Source organism: Anabas testudineus, chromosome 21 (assembly GCF_900324465.2).
Source record: "Anabas testudineus chromosome 21, fAnaTes1.2, whole genome shotgun sequence".
Classification (NCBI taxonomy): Eukaryota; Metazoa; Chordata; class Actinopteri; order Anabantiformes; family Anabantidae; genus Anabas; species Anabas testudineus.
Genome location: NC_046629.1, coordinates 20829646 through 20842134, shown reverse-complemented (window position 1 = coordinate 20842134; position 12489 = coordinate 20829646). Strand labels below are relative to the sequence as shown.

Sequence of the window (12489 nt, the reverse complement as noted above, 5' to 3'; positions counted from 1 at the left end):
ACAGTAAATTTACATTAAAAAAAAAAAGAGCCTATTTCTTTAACAATGCTATTACCTTCGAAATGCATTCTCTTTTTGTGTGTATCTCATATAAACTTGTTTCAGATCTTCAAACTGAATCTAATATAACAAGGCGACCTTAGCAATTGTATTTCTTGAAGCAAAAATGTCACATAATACCAATTAGGTCTGTTGGAAAAAGTCACCATCAGCCACTGATGCAAGAAATTACCAAACTGCATTGATTAAGAAGGGTTACAAAGCCATTTCTAGGGTTCTGGCACTCCACAGGTTCACAGCGAGAGACACTGTCGAAAGATGGAGAAGGCGTAGGACAATAATGAACTTCCCAGAAGTTTTGCTCCTTAAAGGTTAGGCCGATGTGCCATAATTGAGGGAAATGTATTCCGCTCTCTAACAGAGATTGACAAGCTGAAGAAGGAGTCTTATCAGGCCTGGTTGGCCTGTGGGACTCCTGAAGCAGTTGATGGGTATCGGCAGGCCAAACGTGCCGCAGCCCGCGCAGTCGCAGAGGCAAAAACTCGGACCTGGGGGAAGTTCGGCGAGGCCATGGAGGAGGAGTATGGGTCTGCCTCAAGGAAATTCTGGCAAACCGTCCAGCCCACTTTAGAAGGGGAAAGCAGTTTCCTGCCAACACTTTACGTTTACAGTGGAGGCGGGGAGCTGCTGACTTCGACTGGGGACATTGTAGGACTGTGGAAGGAATACTTTGAGGATCTCCTCAACCCCGTTGACACGCCTTCTGTTGAGGAAGCAGAGGCTGGGGACTCAAAGGTTGAGTCGTCCATTTCCCTGGTTGAAGTTACTGAGGTAGTCAGTATCTCCTCGGTGGCAAGGCACCAAGGGTGGATGAAATTCGGCCAGAGTACGTTAAGTCTCTGGATGTTGTAGGGCTGTCTTGGTTGACACGCCTTTGCAGCATCGCGTGGAGATCAGGGACAGTACCTCTGGACTGGCAGACCAGGGTGGTGGTTCCTCTTTTTAAAAAGGGGGACCGGAGGATGTGTTCCAACTATAAGGGGAACACACTCCTCAGCCTCCCTGGGAAAGTCTATGCCAGAGTGCTGGAGAGGAGAACCTCGGATCCAGGAGGAACAATGCGGTTTTCGTCCTGGCCGTGGAACACTGGACCAGCTCCATACTCTTGCTAGGGTGCTCTAGGGTTCATGGGATTCCGCCCATCCAGTCTACATGTGTTTTGTGGACTTGGAGAAAGCGTTGTGGGAGGTACTTGTATGACCGGAGTAGGAGCTTGGTTCGCATTGCCGGCAGTAAGTCAGACTTGTTCCCGGTGCATGTTGGAGTCTGACAGGGCTGCCCTTTGTCACCGATCCTGTTTATTACTTTTATGGACAGGATTTCTAGGCGCAGCTAGGGGCCGAGGGAATCCGGTTTGGGGACCACAGGATCTCATCTATGCTTTTTGCAGATGATGTTGTCCTGTTGGCCTCATCAAACCGGGACTTCCAGCAGGCACTGGGGCGGTTTGCAGCCGAGTGTGAAAGGGCTGGGATGAGAATCAGCACCTCCAAGTCCGAGGCCATGGTTCTCAACCAGACAAAGGTGGCTTGCACCCTCCAGGTTGGGGGGGAGATCCTTCCTGAAGTAGAGGAGTTTAAGTATCTTGGGGTCTTGTTCACGAGTGAGGGAAAAAGGGAGCATGAGATTGACAGACGGATTGGTGCACCGGCAGCAGTAATGCGGTCAGTGTACCGGTCCGTCGTGGTGAAAAAGGAGCTGAGCCGAAAGGCAAAGCTCTCGATTTACCGGTCAGTATACGTTCCTACCCTCACCTATAGCCATGAGCTTTGGGTCATGACCGAAAGGACAAGGTCCCGGATACAAGCGGGCGAAATGAGTTTCCTCCGTAGCGTGGCTGGGCGCACCCTTAGTGATAGGGTGAGGAGCTCAGTCACTCGGGAGGAGCTCGGAGTGGAGCGGCTGCTCCTCTGCATCGAGAGGGGCCAGTTGAGGTGGCTTGGGCATCTGTTTCGGATGCCTCTGGGACGCCTCCCAGGGGAGGTTCTCCGGTCATGTCCCACTGGGCGGAGGCCCCGGGGAAGACCCAGGACATGTTGGAGGGACTATGTCTCTCGGCTGGCCTGGCAACGCCTCGGTGTTCCCCCGGAAGAGCTGGAGGAGGTGTCTAGGGAGAGGGAAGTCTCTCTGCTTAAGTTGCTCCCCCCGCGACCCAGCCCCAGATAAGCGGAAGAAAATGGATGGATGGACCCTCATAGTGCTAGTGGAAAAAGTATGTGAACTCAGGTGTTAGCATGCTAACATAGTCTTGTTAAGATAATTTGTTTGTAGAGCCACTCACAAAACTAACTCATAAAAAACACTCCTTTTGAATTTGCTTCGCCACATACTTTTTCTTGCCATTGTATTCCTCTCAGGTTTGGGTTGGCTTTCCACAAATCTGTTCAGATCAGACCCAAAGTTTTGTTCATGTGATGGTCTCTACTGTACAGATGATTGGATCATTTATCCTCTCAAACAATCAATCCTGCAAACAAATGTTGGCTGATTGGATTCAGCTGCTCCAGTGAGGGCCTTCTGCATGACTCGTTGTTTTGAAGTTTTTTTTTTTTTATTTATAACCATCACTAGTGGACAATCACAATAATCCCAAAACCTCAGCCCTGCCCTAGGACCTTTCAAACAGCAGAAAACAAGAAGACGCTTTACAAAATCCATTCTAAGAAGAAAATCAACAGCTCAAAGGAAAACAGCAAAGAAACAAACCAAAAATTACAAGACGTCAAGGTCAAATCAATCCATCCCCATAGACTAAACTTTCTATGAGATCTGACATCTCAAAAATATATTTATGTACACACTCTGCTGTATTGTACTGTACAAAATGTGGCAACACTTGACACATTCCCTGTAGACATGCAACACCTTACTGACACTGTAAAATTGTCCATCTTAGTACACCCATTTTTTCACTTTTGTTTATTTTTTCTTGAACTAAGAGTGTCCAAAAATAGGTAAAATGTCTCTTGGCTTCAAGAAAGTTCTTAAATCTGGTGGAGATGCACCAAAAAAATGGTCTCAAACCTTCTTAGAGACTTCATCACTTGATTTAAGATAACAAGGTTAAATGACATACAGTATTAAGATAGAGAACTTTTGCAGTGTGGTCTGAATTGGAAGTAACTGTGTGGCCACTATCCATTATTCTTACGTAGAATTCATTATTTATTCACCCCCATACAGTTGATATAGTGTTGAAACTGCTTCTAAACTGACTGCAATGCTGTGTCTCGAGGACCTGAGTTGACATTGGATAACATGACACTGCTAATTGATGACTATTGATGCCAGCAGGTAATATGTAATTTAATTACATAAGTATGTTGAACCTCATAAGGCAGTGTACATGTCTACACAAGACCCCTGTACAAAGTGTGACCTATGAAGACTGATTCCATTAAGGGTGGGTGATGGCAGAGGGTTTCAGCAGAAAATTGCACTTAATCAGGATCAGCTCCATTGTGGTGAACATCTTTGCAGATGACTGTAGCATTTCCTTGTGCAACACTATGGCAACAAAACAAGAGAGGTGCAATCAAAAGTGTACATCTGTGTTCTTTTCTGCCCTTGAGCTGCCACAAAGGAGACTAACATGGCAAAAATGAGTGAAGCCGAGAGGGGAAAAAGAACCATGCGCTTGGTTAAGTGTGGATGACTAGAGCCGAGACTGCACAAGCTGGAGGCAGTCTTCCAAGTGCTTTGCCCAGAAAAGGAGCGTCCTCCAATCAAAATGACTTAATGGTAGAGGGCGGTTTTCTGCCTCTTGTCCCGGCAATGCAAGTGTCACTGTCGCGTCCTTCATTTATCTTTTCAACACATTTATACACAGTCACACACACACACACACACACACACACACAAGTGTTTGTGCACGTGGGCACACACACAGACACACACACACACACACACACACACACACACACACACACACACACACACACTTAAGAGCATTAGCAGCTCTAACTCAGTGTCCATGTCTGGATAAACAGTTGGTCCAAATACGAAAGGCCTTGATGGATTTTAGCAAAATTCTCTCAAGCTCTGCCAAAGGTCTGACCCTCAATGCCTCCCGCCTACTCCTCCTCCTCCTCTTCTTCATCAGGCAGCGGTAGTAACTCCTCCTTCAGACACTCTCTGTAGAAGCTGGTCAGTGTGGCATAGAGATGCTGGAGACTCTGCACAGACAGGAAATGGCCCTCATCTGGGTAGATCTGTTGAGTCAAGGGTAAATAAATTAATGGACACAAAGTGGACATTTGGGGTTGGTGGATGTAAGATTGTCTACAGATAACTATCCAGTGCTACAAACTGTTTTATAACATGAAAATATGTATATATAGCTTCTTCATACTGTTTGTAATCCAAACAATAAAGTTAGAGTATTAGAGGGTTAATGCTGTTGTAGTTTAGTGCTTTATACACATGAAATGGAAGTGCAATGTTCATGCTGTGATTCTTGCTGGGAACCTGTGTTGCAGGGCACCTCCATCTATCTCTCTGTGATTTATGTCTATTTCTACTATTATAAAAGAGAAAGAAAAACAAAGAATAAAAATATAATCTGTATCAAAATAATCACTTCAAATGGTGCTGATGTTGAAAATCTTAAGAATAAAAAGAAGTTGTATGTTTAAGCACAATCCTGCCTCCTAAAAATCATATATGTTTCTGTACGTCATTTACTGGATTATGTTCAGATGCAGCATATTTTTTGAATGAATGATGCCCCACATTTATTGGAAGAAGGCGGATGAGGTGTATGTACAGAGACAAAATACAAGACTCGAGAGCTATGTGTGCCGCATGCATGTTTAAGTTTATGCAACAATAGTACTTTGGTGAAGGTTAGAGAAAGATCATGGTTTTGTTTTAAGGCCACAATACAACATTTCTTTAAGCCTAACCAAGACATGTGATATACATGTTCAGCATCAGTGTATTTGTGAATTACCATTTACATTCATTAACAACATATATGGCGTCCTCATATGCTAATACGAAATCTGGTTGCTGTTACAGTCCCTACAAAAACATATTTGCAGATTCAGTTGGGTTGGTTGGTTGTCACATGTTTCACCACAGATACATTTCCCAAATTTAGTCACTCGAGTCCAAATTAGTGAATCCAGTAAGCTGTATTGTATAAAACATAGATCTTAAAACCTCTATCATTTTTCTCTACAGGCTCCAGCTCTTACAGAAAGGCACGGTAGATGGACTTTCATGTAATCTTCTGTGAAATGATGATGCACATTGGTGAAATTCATCCGACATCTCTTCAGCAGACTTTATTTGACAGGTTTTAAGGAGTGTTTGAGCTGATTTATTACACTCTGATACCTTTAGGCAAATATTTTATCTGTGGTGCAGATGCATTATACAAAATGTATATGTGCATTCTGTTTTTTTTTCCTCTGCAGCATAAAGACCTTGCCCAGGCTGTGATTTTCCCACGGACACACACCTGCATTGAATAGTTCGCTCCAACTTTCACAAGGTTCTTGACGAGCTCAGCGGTATGCTGAAAGTGGATGTTGGCTGCAAATAAAAAACAAAAGCGCGTTAGTAAGATTCAGCCTGAATCTTAATGGGGGGAGGGGTAAAAAAAAGGAAGACACAGATCAGATTTTGGCAACATGGAAATACCTCAACAAATTCGACATGCATGGTTCATCAGCGAATGTTTTCTTCTGGAAATCCCAGCATCAATTTAGATAACCCACCTTTCCTTTTATCTTTTGATTAAAATCCATTTTGCCTCATTACCTTCCAGGATTGCGTGCTTCTTTGTGCTCAGCAGTGATGCACCACAGATAAAGTATTTTCATTCTATTGCAATTTATTTTCTCTTACCATCTGCTGTGCCGTGCACCAGCATCAGCGCCTGCTCCCTAAGTGCTTGAACGTTCTGCAGCACGCTGGAAAACTGTGAGGAAATCAGAAATAGTAGATTGATAGATATAGCTGGCACTGAGAAAAGCAATATAAAGATACCAAGCATGATTAAACGAAAAGCATCGTCGCAAATTGCATTATATCCTGATTACATGCACACAAAGACACAATCATTTAATCCAATATGAGATTTTCAAATGATAAAGTGTCTTTCATTTCCATTTATTTCTGTGCTTGGAATATCAGTGTTTGGACAGATTGTCTGAGTGAAGATGTAAAATCCAGTGTGCAGACAGAAATGCAAAGCAGCATCATACTGAGAGCAGTGAATTGTTTGGGACAGATTTGTTTTTTGATTTTTTTTTCTGTGAGCTTGCACAAAAACTGTTTTGCTCTGTGGAAAACACCTCTGATAACTAAACACTTTGTCTGTGTGGGAGGCCTGAATAAGCCATGAAAACAAAAAAAACCAAAACAACTTCTGCATGTGATCTGACACACCGGTGCACTCGGTTATCAAAGAGAGACGAGTGACAAAATCCTACAGAGCTTTTTTAAAGAAAAAAAAAAAAAAAACACAAGAAAAGACGAAGCATCGCTGCTTCTCACTTTGATAGCAGCGACGTTTAGTGACTGTGGGAGCTTAACTGTAGGTAGTGGTGTTAGGCTTTTAAAGATCAACGGCAAACAAGTGCAGGGAGGCAGTAAACACGCACCTGATATCTGCTGTCATCCCGTAATGGCATGCCGAGGTATCGCTCAGAGAAGGCTGACGCTGTGCAAATGAGAAGCGATATATTCTTATAACAGTGACACGAGAAGTCAATGCCTCAGCCGAGTCCTCGAACAAAGTGGAGTTCTGCCATCTTGAGCTTAAATGAAATGCTTTCAATGAAGAGGAATGTGTAGGTGAAAGTACGCTCTTTGTCATCTTAAGATGGTAAAGATTGCCCTGTACTCTGGTCTATAGATGGTTTCACTCACTAAAAGCCTCAATCCACTCACATTTAACACTTTCTGTCAGAAGGTAAACAGATTCTTTACAGGCAACAGCTAAAGCACATTGATGAGAGTTCTGCTCTGTCTCCACACAAACACAACATCAGTTTTTATACATGGTTTACTTAGACGTGCCAGATGGAGTAGAAGAAGACGATATCTTAGCTTTATGTGATATAAGATCCAAATGTAAATTCAACATGATGCAGGGTTTACAGAGGGATTTTGTACTCACCGTAGAGTTTCCAGTCTGTCACCGGCGACATCGCACATGCACATTTAAAGAGGCTGTCAGTAGACTTGAGCATCATTAATGTTATGTACGCTCCATAACCCTGAGCAAACACACAGACACGTTCATGTTATCTCAATCTCGAAATCCATAACGTTTGAAAATGGAATTCCATCACTGGAGAATTTTGCAAAACAGCCTCTTGACACTGTTAAACCTCTCAAAACGCTTCAGTGGAATGTGGAAATCAAAATATGTAATTTCATCAATTTGTCAGGAAGTTAAAACTAAACTAGTAAATGTGTTAGTGAGTGTGAACAGTATCACTGACAATACTTTCTGTCCATGGATTTAGCAAAAATGTCCTGGAGAGTAAATTCACTTCACATCTAATTATGGGCAAGAGCACGGACTCACCTTCCCAAACACCGCTATCCGTGTGCGATCGATATATGGAAATTTCATCATGTATCTGCAAAAAACACAAACACACATAGATGAGCTGCAGTGTTGAGCACATGTCACGAATGATATAGGGTGAATACGATCAATCCTTCTGAGTCAATCAGTCCATCTGAAATTGCTTTTTCAAACTGATTCTAACAATTTATAGACAGTATTTTGTTCAATTTTCAGCCCAAACTAGAGTAGCTGTGTGAAAAAATATCTGTTTGCTAAACAAGGGCAGATCTTCAGTTTGCCCCCTCAGCTTTTCCCTTACTCCCAGTCTGCCCCATCACAATAGTTCAGTTCCTAAAGCTGTAATTGGACAATAAAACATCTATAAGCTGTTTAAATCACTGAAAGTCATAATAATTTCTTAGACCCTCCAACTGTAAGAGTCTTTGTTCTTCATTAAAACCTTTACATATTGTTGATTAGTTTTAGTATTGCATGTGTGTGTGAGACTTCTCCCTCATCCTGCTGTTGCAAGACAATTTGTAACTTTTGATAATTTTACTAATGTTTGCTAATTAATGCAAAGTGATAGCAAAATAGTTTTTTGGTTGGCTTGGATCTTTAAAAGGTTGCTGTACACGTTGCTGTAGCTATAGCAACACAGCACTGAGAGCTGCAATTTGTTCCTGAAACTTATTCTCTAAAAACACAGTTTTATTAAGTGAAATGAAAGTGAAGGAGAAAAAAACATCAAGCAGTTGATTCCTACCTACCACCAAGTGCTCGATTAACCCAAAGAACCCACGAATGATCATGCAATTCATCACATGCTCACTATCCTGCAAAAGCCTGTGTGATTGTGTTATATTTGAGCTGAATCTTTAATATCTCTAGCAGCAGTTAACAGGTGAAAGTAATGATACAATGCATAACCTCAATCATGTAACTGGGCCAAAATAATAAGACAATGGATGAAAATGGAGTGAAACCCGCAGCGGAGCAAAACATTTCCTGAGTCTGCAAACAGAACCAGTGCCAGCTTTATTCTTCATGGCTGCACTTGCAAGATAAACAGCTAAAAGAAAAAAAAAGTGTGTTTGGAGATTACGACTAAGGCAGCAGCTGCAACCAGAGTCGTGAATCAGGTTTTAATTGTACATGTCATCTGTGATAACACATCCTGTTAAACACAGTATTGCACAGTCCCTTCAACAGAGTCATTCTTGACCTCAAAAAACAGCAATCAACAAAAAGAGCTCATCTCCAATTGTTATTCTGGATTCTTTCAACCATAACTCTTTATTTTTCAGATGAAACTCCGTATGCTAATAAAAAACGTGATTAAATCAAAAGCTCAAGAGTAGCTACTAAAGGGAGCTTGAAGCGAGATAGTTGTCAATAAATTATAAAGTTCCCCCTTATGTCTGGACCACCTTATTCCCATGGCGTAAAATATTAATGCTTGGTTAACCCCTTCTTGCATCTTTCTAATGGCTTATCATTCAACTCTCTGGAAGTGAAAATGCCTAAACATTGCTTCAAATGGCACCAAAATCATAAACGCTCAGTTACAGCTGTGGAAACATACTTGACTTGAGGCACAAAGACAACTTGGTTAGGGTTGTGCAAATTGAATGAAATGATTAAATAAGTACTTCATTACAATAAATATGATTAACGCTCTGTAATTGTTCATTGTTAAAATACAATGTCCCAAACTGGACTCTGTGAATGGGTTAATATAGAGGTTGACTGACATCCCTGTAGCGATGGTGACTTTTATGAAACGCTAAAGGAATGAAGGAATTAAAATGTCTACTTTCATGTCTTTTTAATTTGAAAGTACAATAAAATATAATATATTTTAATTGACAACCGATTCAGTAGTTGTACTAGCTTTCAATAGGACACATTTTGCATGTATTAGATTAAGAAGGAAATGATACTGAGCTGAAAAGGCTGAAATTGGCAAACTAAAATGTCAGTATATGTATCCTTGGCTGTAAAAGTATAAGTATATGATTACTTACTCGACTGCTGCAATCTGGTCCTGAACGTCAACAGTCCCCAGTCTCTGGTGAACCTCATGCAGGATCCTCTGACCCTGGAAGCCGCTGCCCCGGCCGTCCAGACGAGCCACGATGATGTTGTCAGAGCTGACCAGTACAGAGTCCCAGCTGAGAGAGAAGTGGTCACTGACAGCCTGACCACCAGGGGCAGTGTCACTGAACAGAGAAGACAAGGTCAAAGAATCTTGATCAAGCAATAAAGTGGAGAGGGTTAAACTTTGAATGGATTAGTGAAACCTCTGGAATAGTTGTGTCATTGTGGAGAGTTAAACAAGCACCCTAGTTATTGTGGTTACTCAAATTAAAAGATATATGACATGCCAAAAATAAACAAAATCTCCTCTTAATTCCTTCTGATCAAAGCACATTGGTCTGTATGTCTTTAATCTAAGAGTTACGTACACCAGCAACAGTAGTCCATAGTGCCGGGAATCAGAGAAGTCTGGTGGGTAGGAGATCTTCAATGGTAAGTCTGTAAAAAGAAAGAAGAGAGAATCTAACTGTACTACTAATTCATCTGTCACTCACAGCAGCAGTACAGAAACCAATATTTTATTCTCACCAAAATGTTCAATGGGAACTGTTCTGAAGTCAGTCAGCTGGATCCTTTTGTACTTCAAGGCTGCCTTCAGCAGAGAGTTGTTCTCAAGGATGTAGTAATCTGTAAAGATGAAGGCAATGTGTTTAAGTGAAGAAGTAGGCCCATGACTGCCACCAGTAATCAAAGACTGGCTGCATATAAATGACCTCTAATAGTATGAGGATTTGTCTTTTGAGCTGCTGATATAATAAGACGAGATAGAAAGTGTAGGTATAATAGATCTTATCTGAGTCTCATTTTATGGTAAATTCAAATGGTTTGTGGAGCTGAATACATTCCTGGATTTCATCTCTTTTGAGGTTTAACTGTTGCAAATAAAAGAGAAAGTTCAAATTTACAAGATTGTGCAGGTAAGCTTTTAAATCAGCGTTTGAATCAAAAAGAAGGATGCGTGAAACACCTCACTCACAGAAAATCTCCAAAGCTTATAACAAGTGAACAGAAAGTAAGTAATTTGCCACTGACCCTAATATAACCCATAATGATCTGGCCATTTGTAATACTGTTGAACTTGGATGAGAGCAGAAAAATTACAGTCAAAAGGTGCCATTTCTGAAAAGGCCTTTTACCCACGGCAGCTTGCTCACTCTGGCCTCAAAAACAGGAGCCCTGCTATTTTCTCCACACAAAATAAACAATGACTCTCTGATTTGGCCATTTTTTTCCATTCAAACCATCTGAGAAGCAGCTAAATGAAATGGAATTCATCCAGCATTTCTAATGGAAAACCCAAAATCAATAGACGTCTCATTATGAAACCGCCAGGGGCCTTGAGTTCCCAGCTGTGGATGGAGGGCCTATCCAAATAACCCTGAGCAAATTGCTTGCTTCTCTGCAGCACAGCTGTTAACTTTTTTTTTTTTGGGAGGAAAAAAAACACTGATAGACATGAAGGCGTGGATAACAGGAAAAAGCCTGTGTGCACAGTGTTGCTGCAATGATATGTGTGTGTACGTTGTGTGTTGGTTGATTTTTAGAAACATATGCTGTTGGCTCAGACAGAAGACCAGTTACTAAATAGGAAACGTCACCTCCAATACCGGTAATAGATTCATCCAAAGGTCTTTCAGAACCTTCCTAAGTAAATGATAATATGGAAAATGGCCAAATGGAAATCATCTCCGTGTAATGTATGCTAAAATAACAGATTCTTGGAAGAGGTGCAAATTGATAGATTTACTCTATAAGCTCTATAAGTGCAAGAAAGCCTGATGCCACAGCACGGACAAACCAGAAGACATGCAGGTAACAATAATAATGGCAGTGGAAATGGATGTACCATCCACAGTAAACTCATTTCATAACAGGCAGCTACACCCAGAGTCTAAAGCCATTCAAGGCCTTTCTACTTAACCTGCAGATAGACGCAAACAACTCAAGGAACCAGCGTTATGTAGAAACATACACATCAAAGATGTAGACATCATTCAGAGTTCCTTGAAGACATGACAATTAAATACAAAAGGAAGGCGAAATCTTCTTTCAGATATTAGGGGGGCTGACTGCATGCATGGGGGGTGGTTGGTCTGGTGCTACTGGCTCAGCTAAGCATCCCCAAAATAGTCATGCATGCTCTGTTAATGACCTGACTTTAAGTCTGCTACAGTAGCAGGACAGATGTTTGAAACCAAATGTGTCAGAAGGTTCACTCTTCATTTCCCCCCCAAACTAGGCCACCCTGGAGCTCTTACTTGAATTGTTGAGGCTGTGTAAGATCACAGTAGGCGCTCCAGGACCTGAAAGTAGAAAAAAGGAGACACTTGTAAGTCATTTAAACATTTGCCTGTTACTCTGTGATCCCGATTGAAGAATTACGTGTGCTGAGCATCTATTTTTAAGGATAAAAGTGTTACAACAGTGGAGTAATGTGGTAGATAGGGGTTGTTTAAAACAGTCTAAATGTGAACATTAGTAGAATAAATGTCACAAAAACTAAATCTTGTGTCTCTGTCGCAAGGCTTTTCCTGAACGCTCCTAACTGTTGTACCATCTATTTCTGAATGGACCTCTGCTTCCACAAAAAGTATAGAGTTGGACCCACACGCTGTGGTCAAGTTTTTCAACCACTCTGCTCATGATTTTGTTTGTCAGGAAATCACGCAGAAAATTGTTTTGTAAGAAGAAAAATCAAATCAGAAACATTGTTGTTCCAAAGTTTTTATCTGTTCACTTCACAGATCACTGTTTTCACAACCTGCCCAGTACTGGAAAGAGTAACTGACTTATACTGTGGC

The 12489-nt window shown here is 41.5% G+C and overlaps 1 protein-coding gene across 2 annotated transcripts in view; it reads right to left on the bottom strand.

Annotated features, from left to right (window-relative positions):
* Nucleotides 1-2628: 2628 nt before the first annotated feature.
* Nucleotides 2629-12489, bottom strand: part of LOC113173854 (inactive dipeptidyl peptidase 10) — a 158968-nt gene continuing 149107 nt past the window's right edge. For both annotated transcript variants that reach the window (XM_026377447.1, XM_026377448.1), the window contains exons 17-26: nucleotides 11947-11991; nucleotides 10217-10315; nucleotides 10057-10126; nucleotides 9616-9810; nucleotides 7604-7658; nucleotides 7190-7289; nucleotides 6672-6730; nucleotides 5914-5986; nucleotides 5525-5598; nucleotides 2629-4271 (exon numbers count right to left, since the gene is read on the bottom strand). In XM_026377447.1, coding sequence (XP_026233232.1) covers nucleotides 4134-4271; nucleotides 5525-5598; nucleotides 5914-5986; nucleotides 6672-6730; nucleotides 7190-7289; nucleotides 7604-7658; nucleotides 9616-9810; nucleotides 10057-10126; nucleotides 10217-10315; nucleotides 11947-11991 — 908 coding nt within the window. In that variant the 3' untranslated portion in view covers nucleotides 2629-4133. The remainder of the gene's footprint in view (nucleotides 4272-5524; nucleotides 5599-5913; nucleotides 5987-6671; nucleotides 6731-7189; nucleotides 7290-7603; nucleotides 7659-9615; nucleotides 9811-10056; nucleotides 10127-10216; nucleotides 10316-11946; nucleotides 11992-12489) is intronic.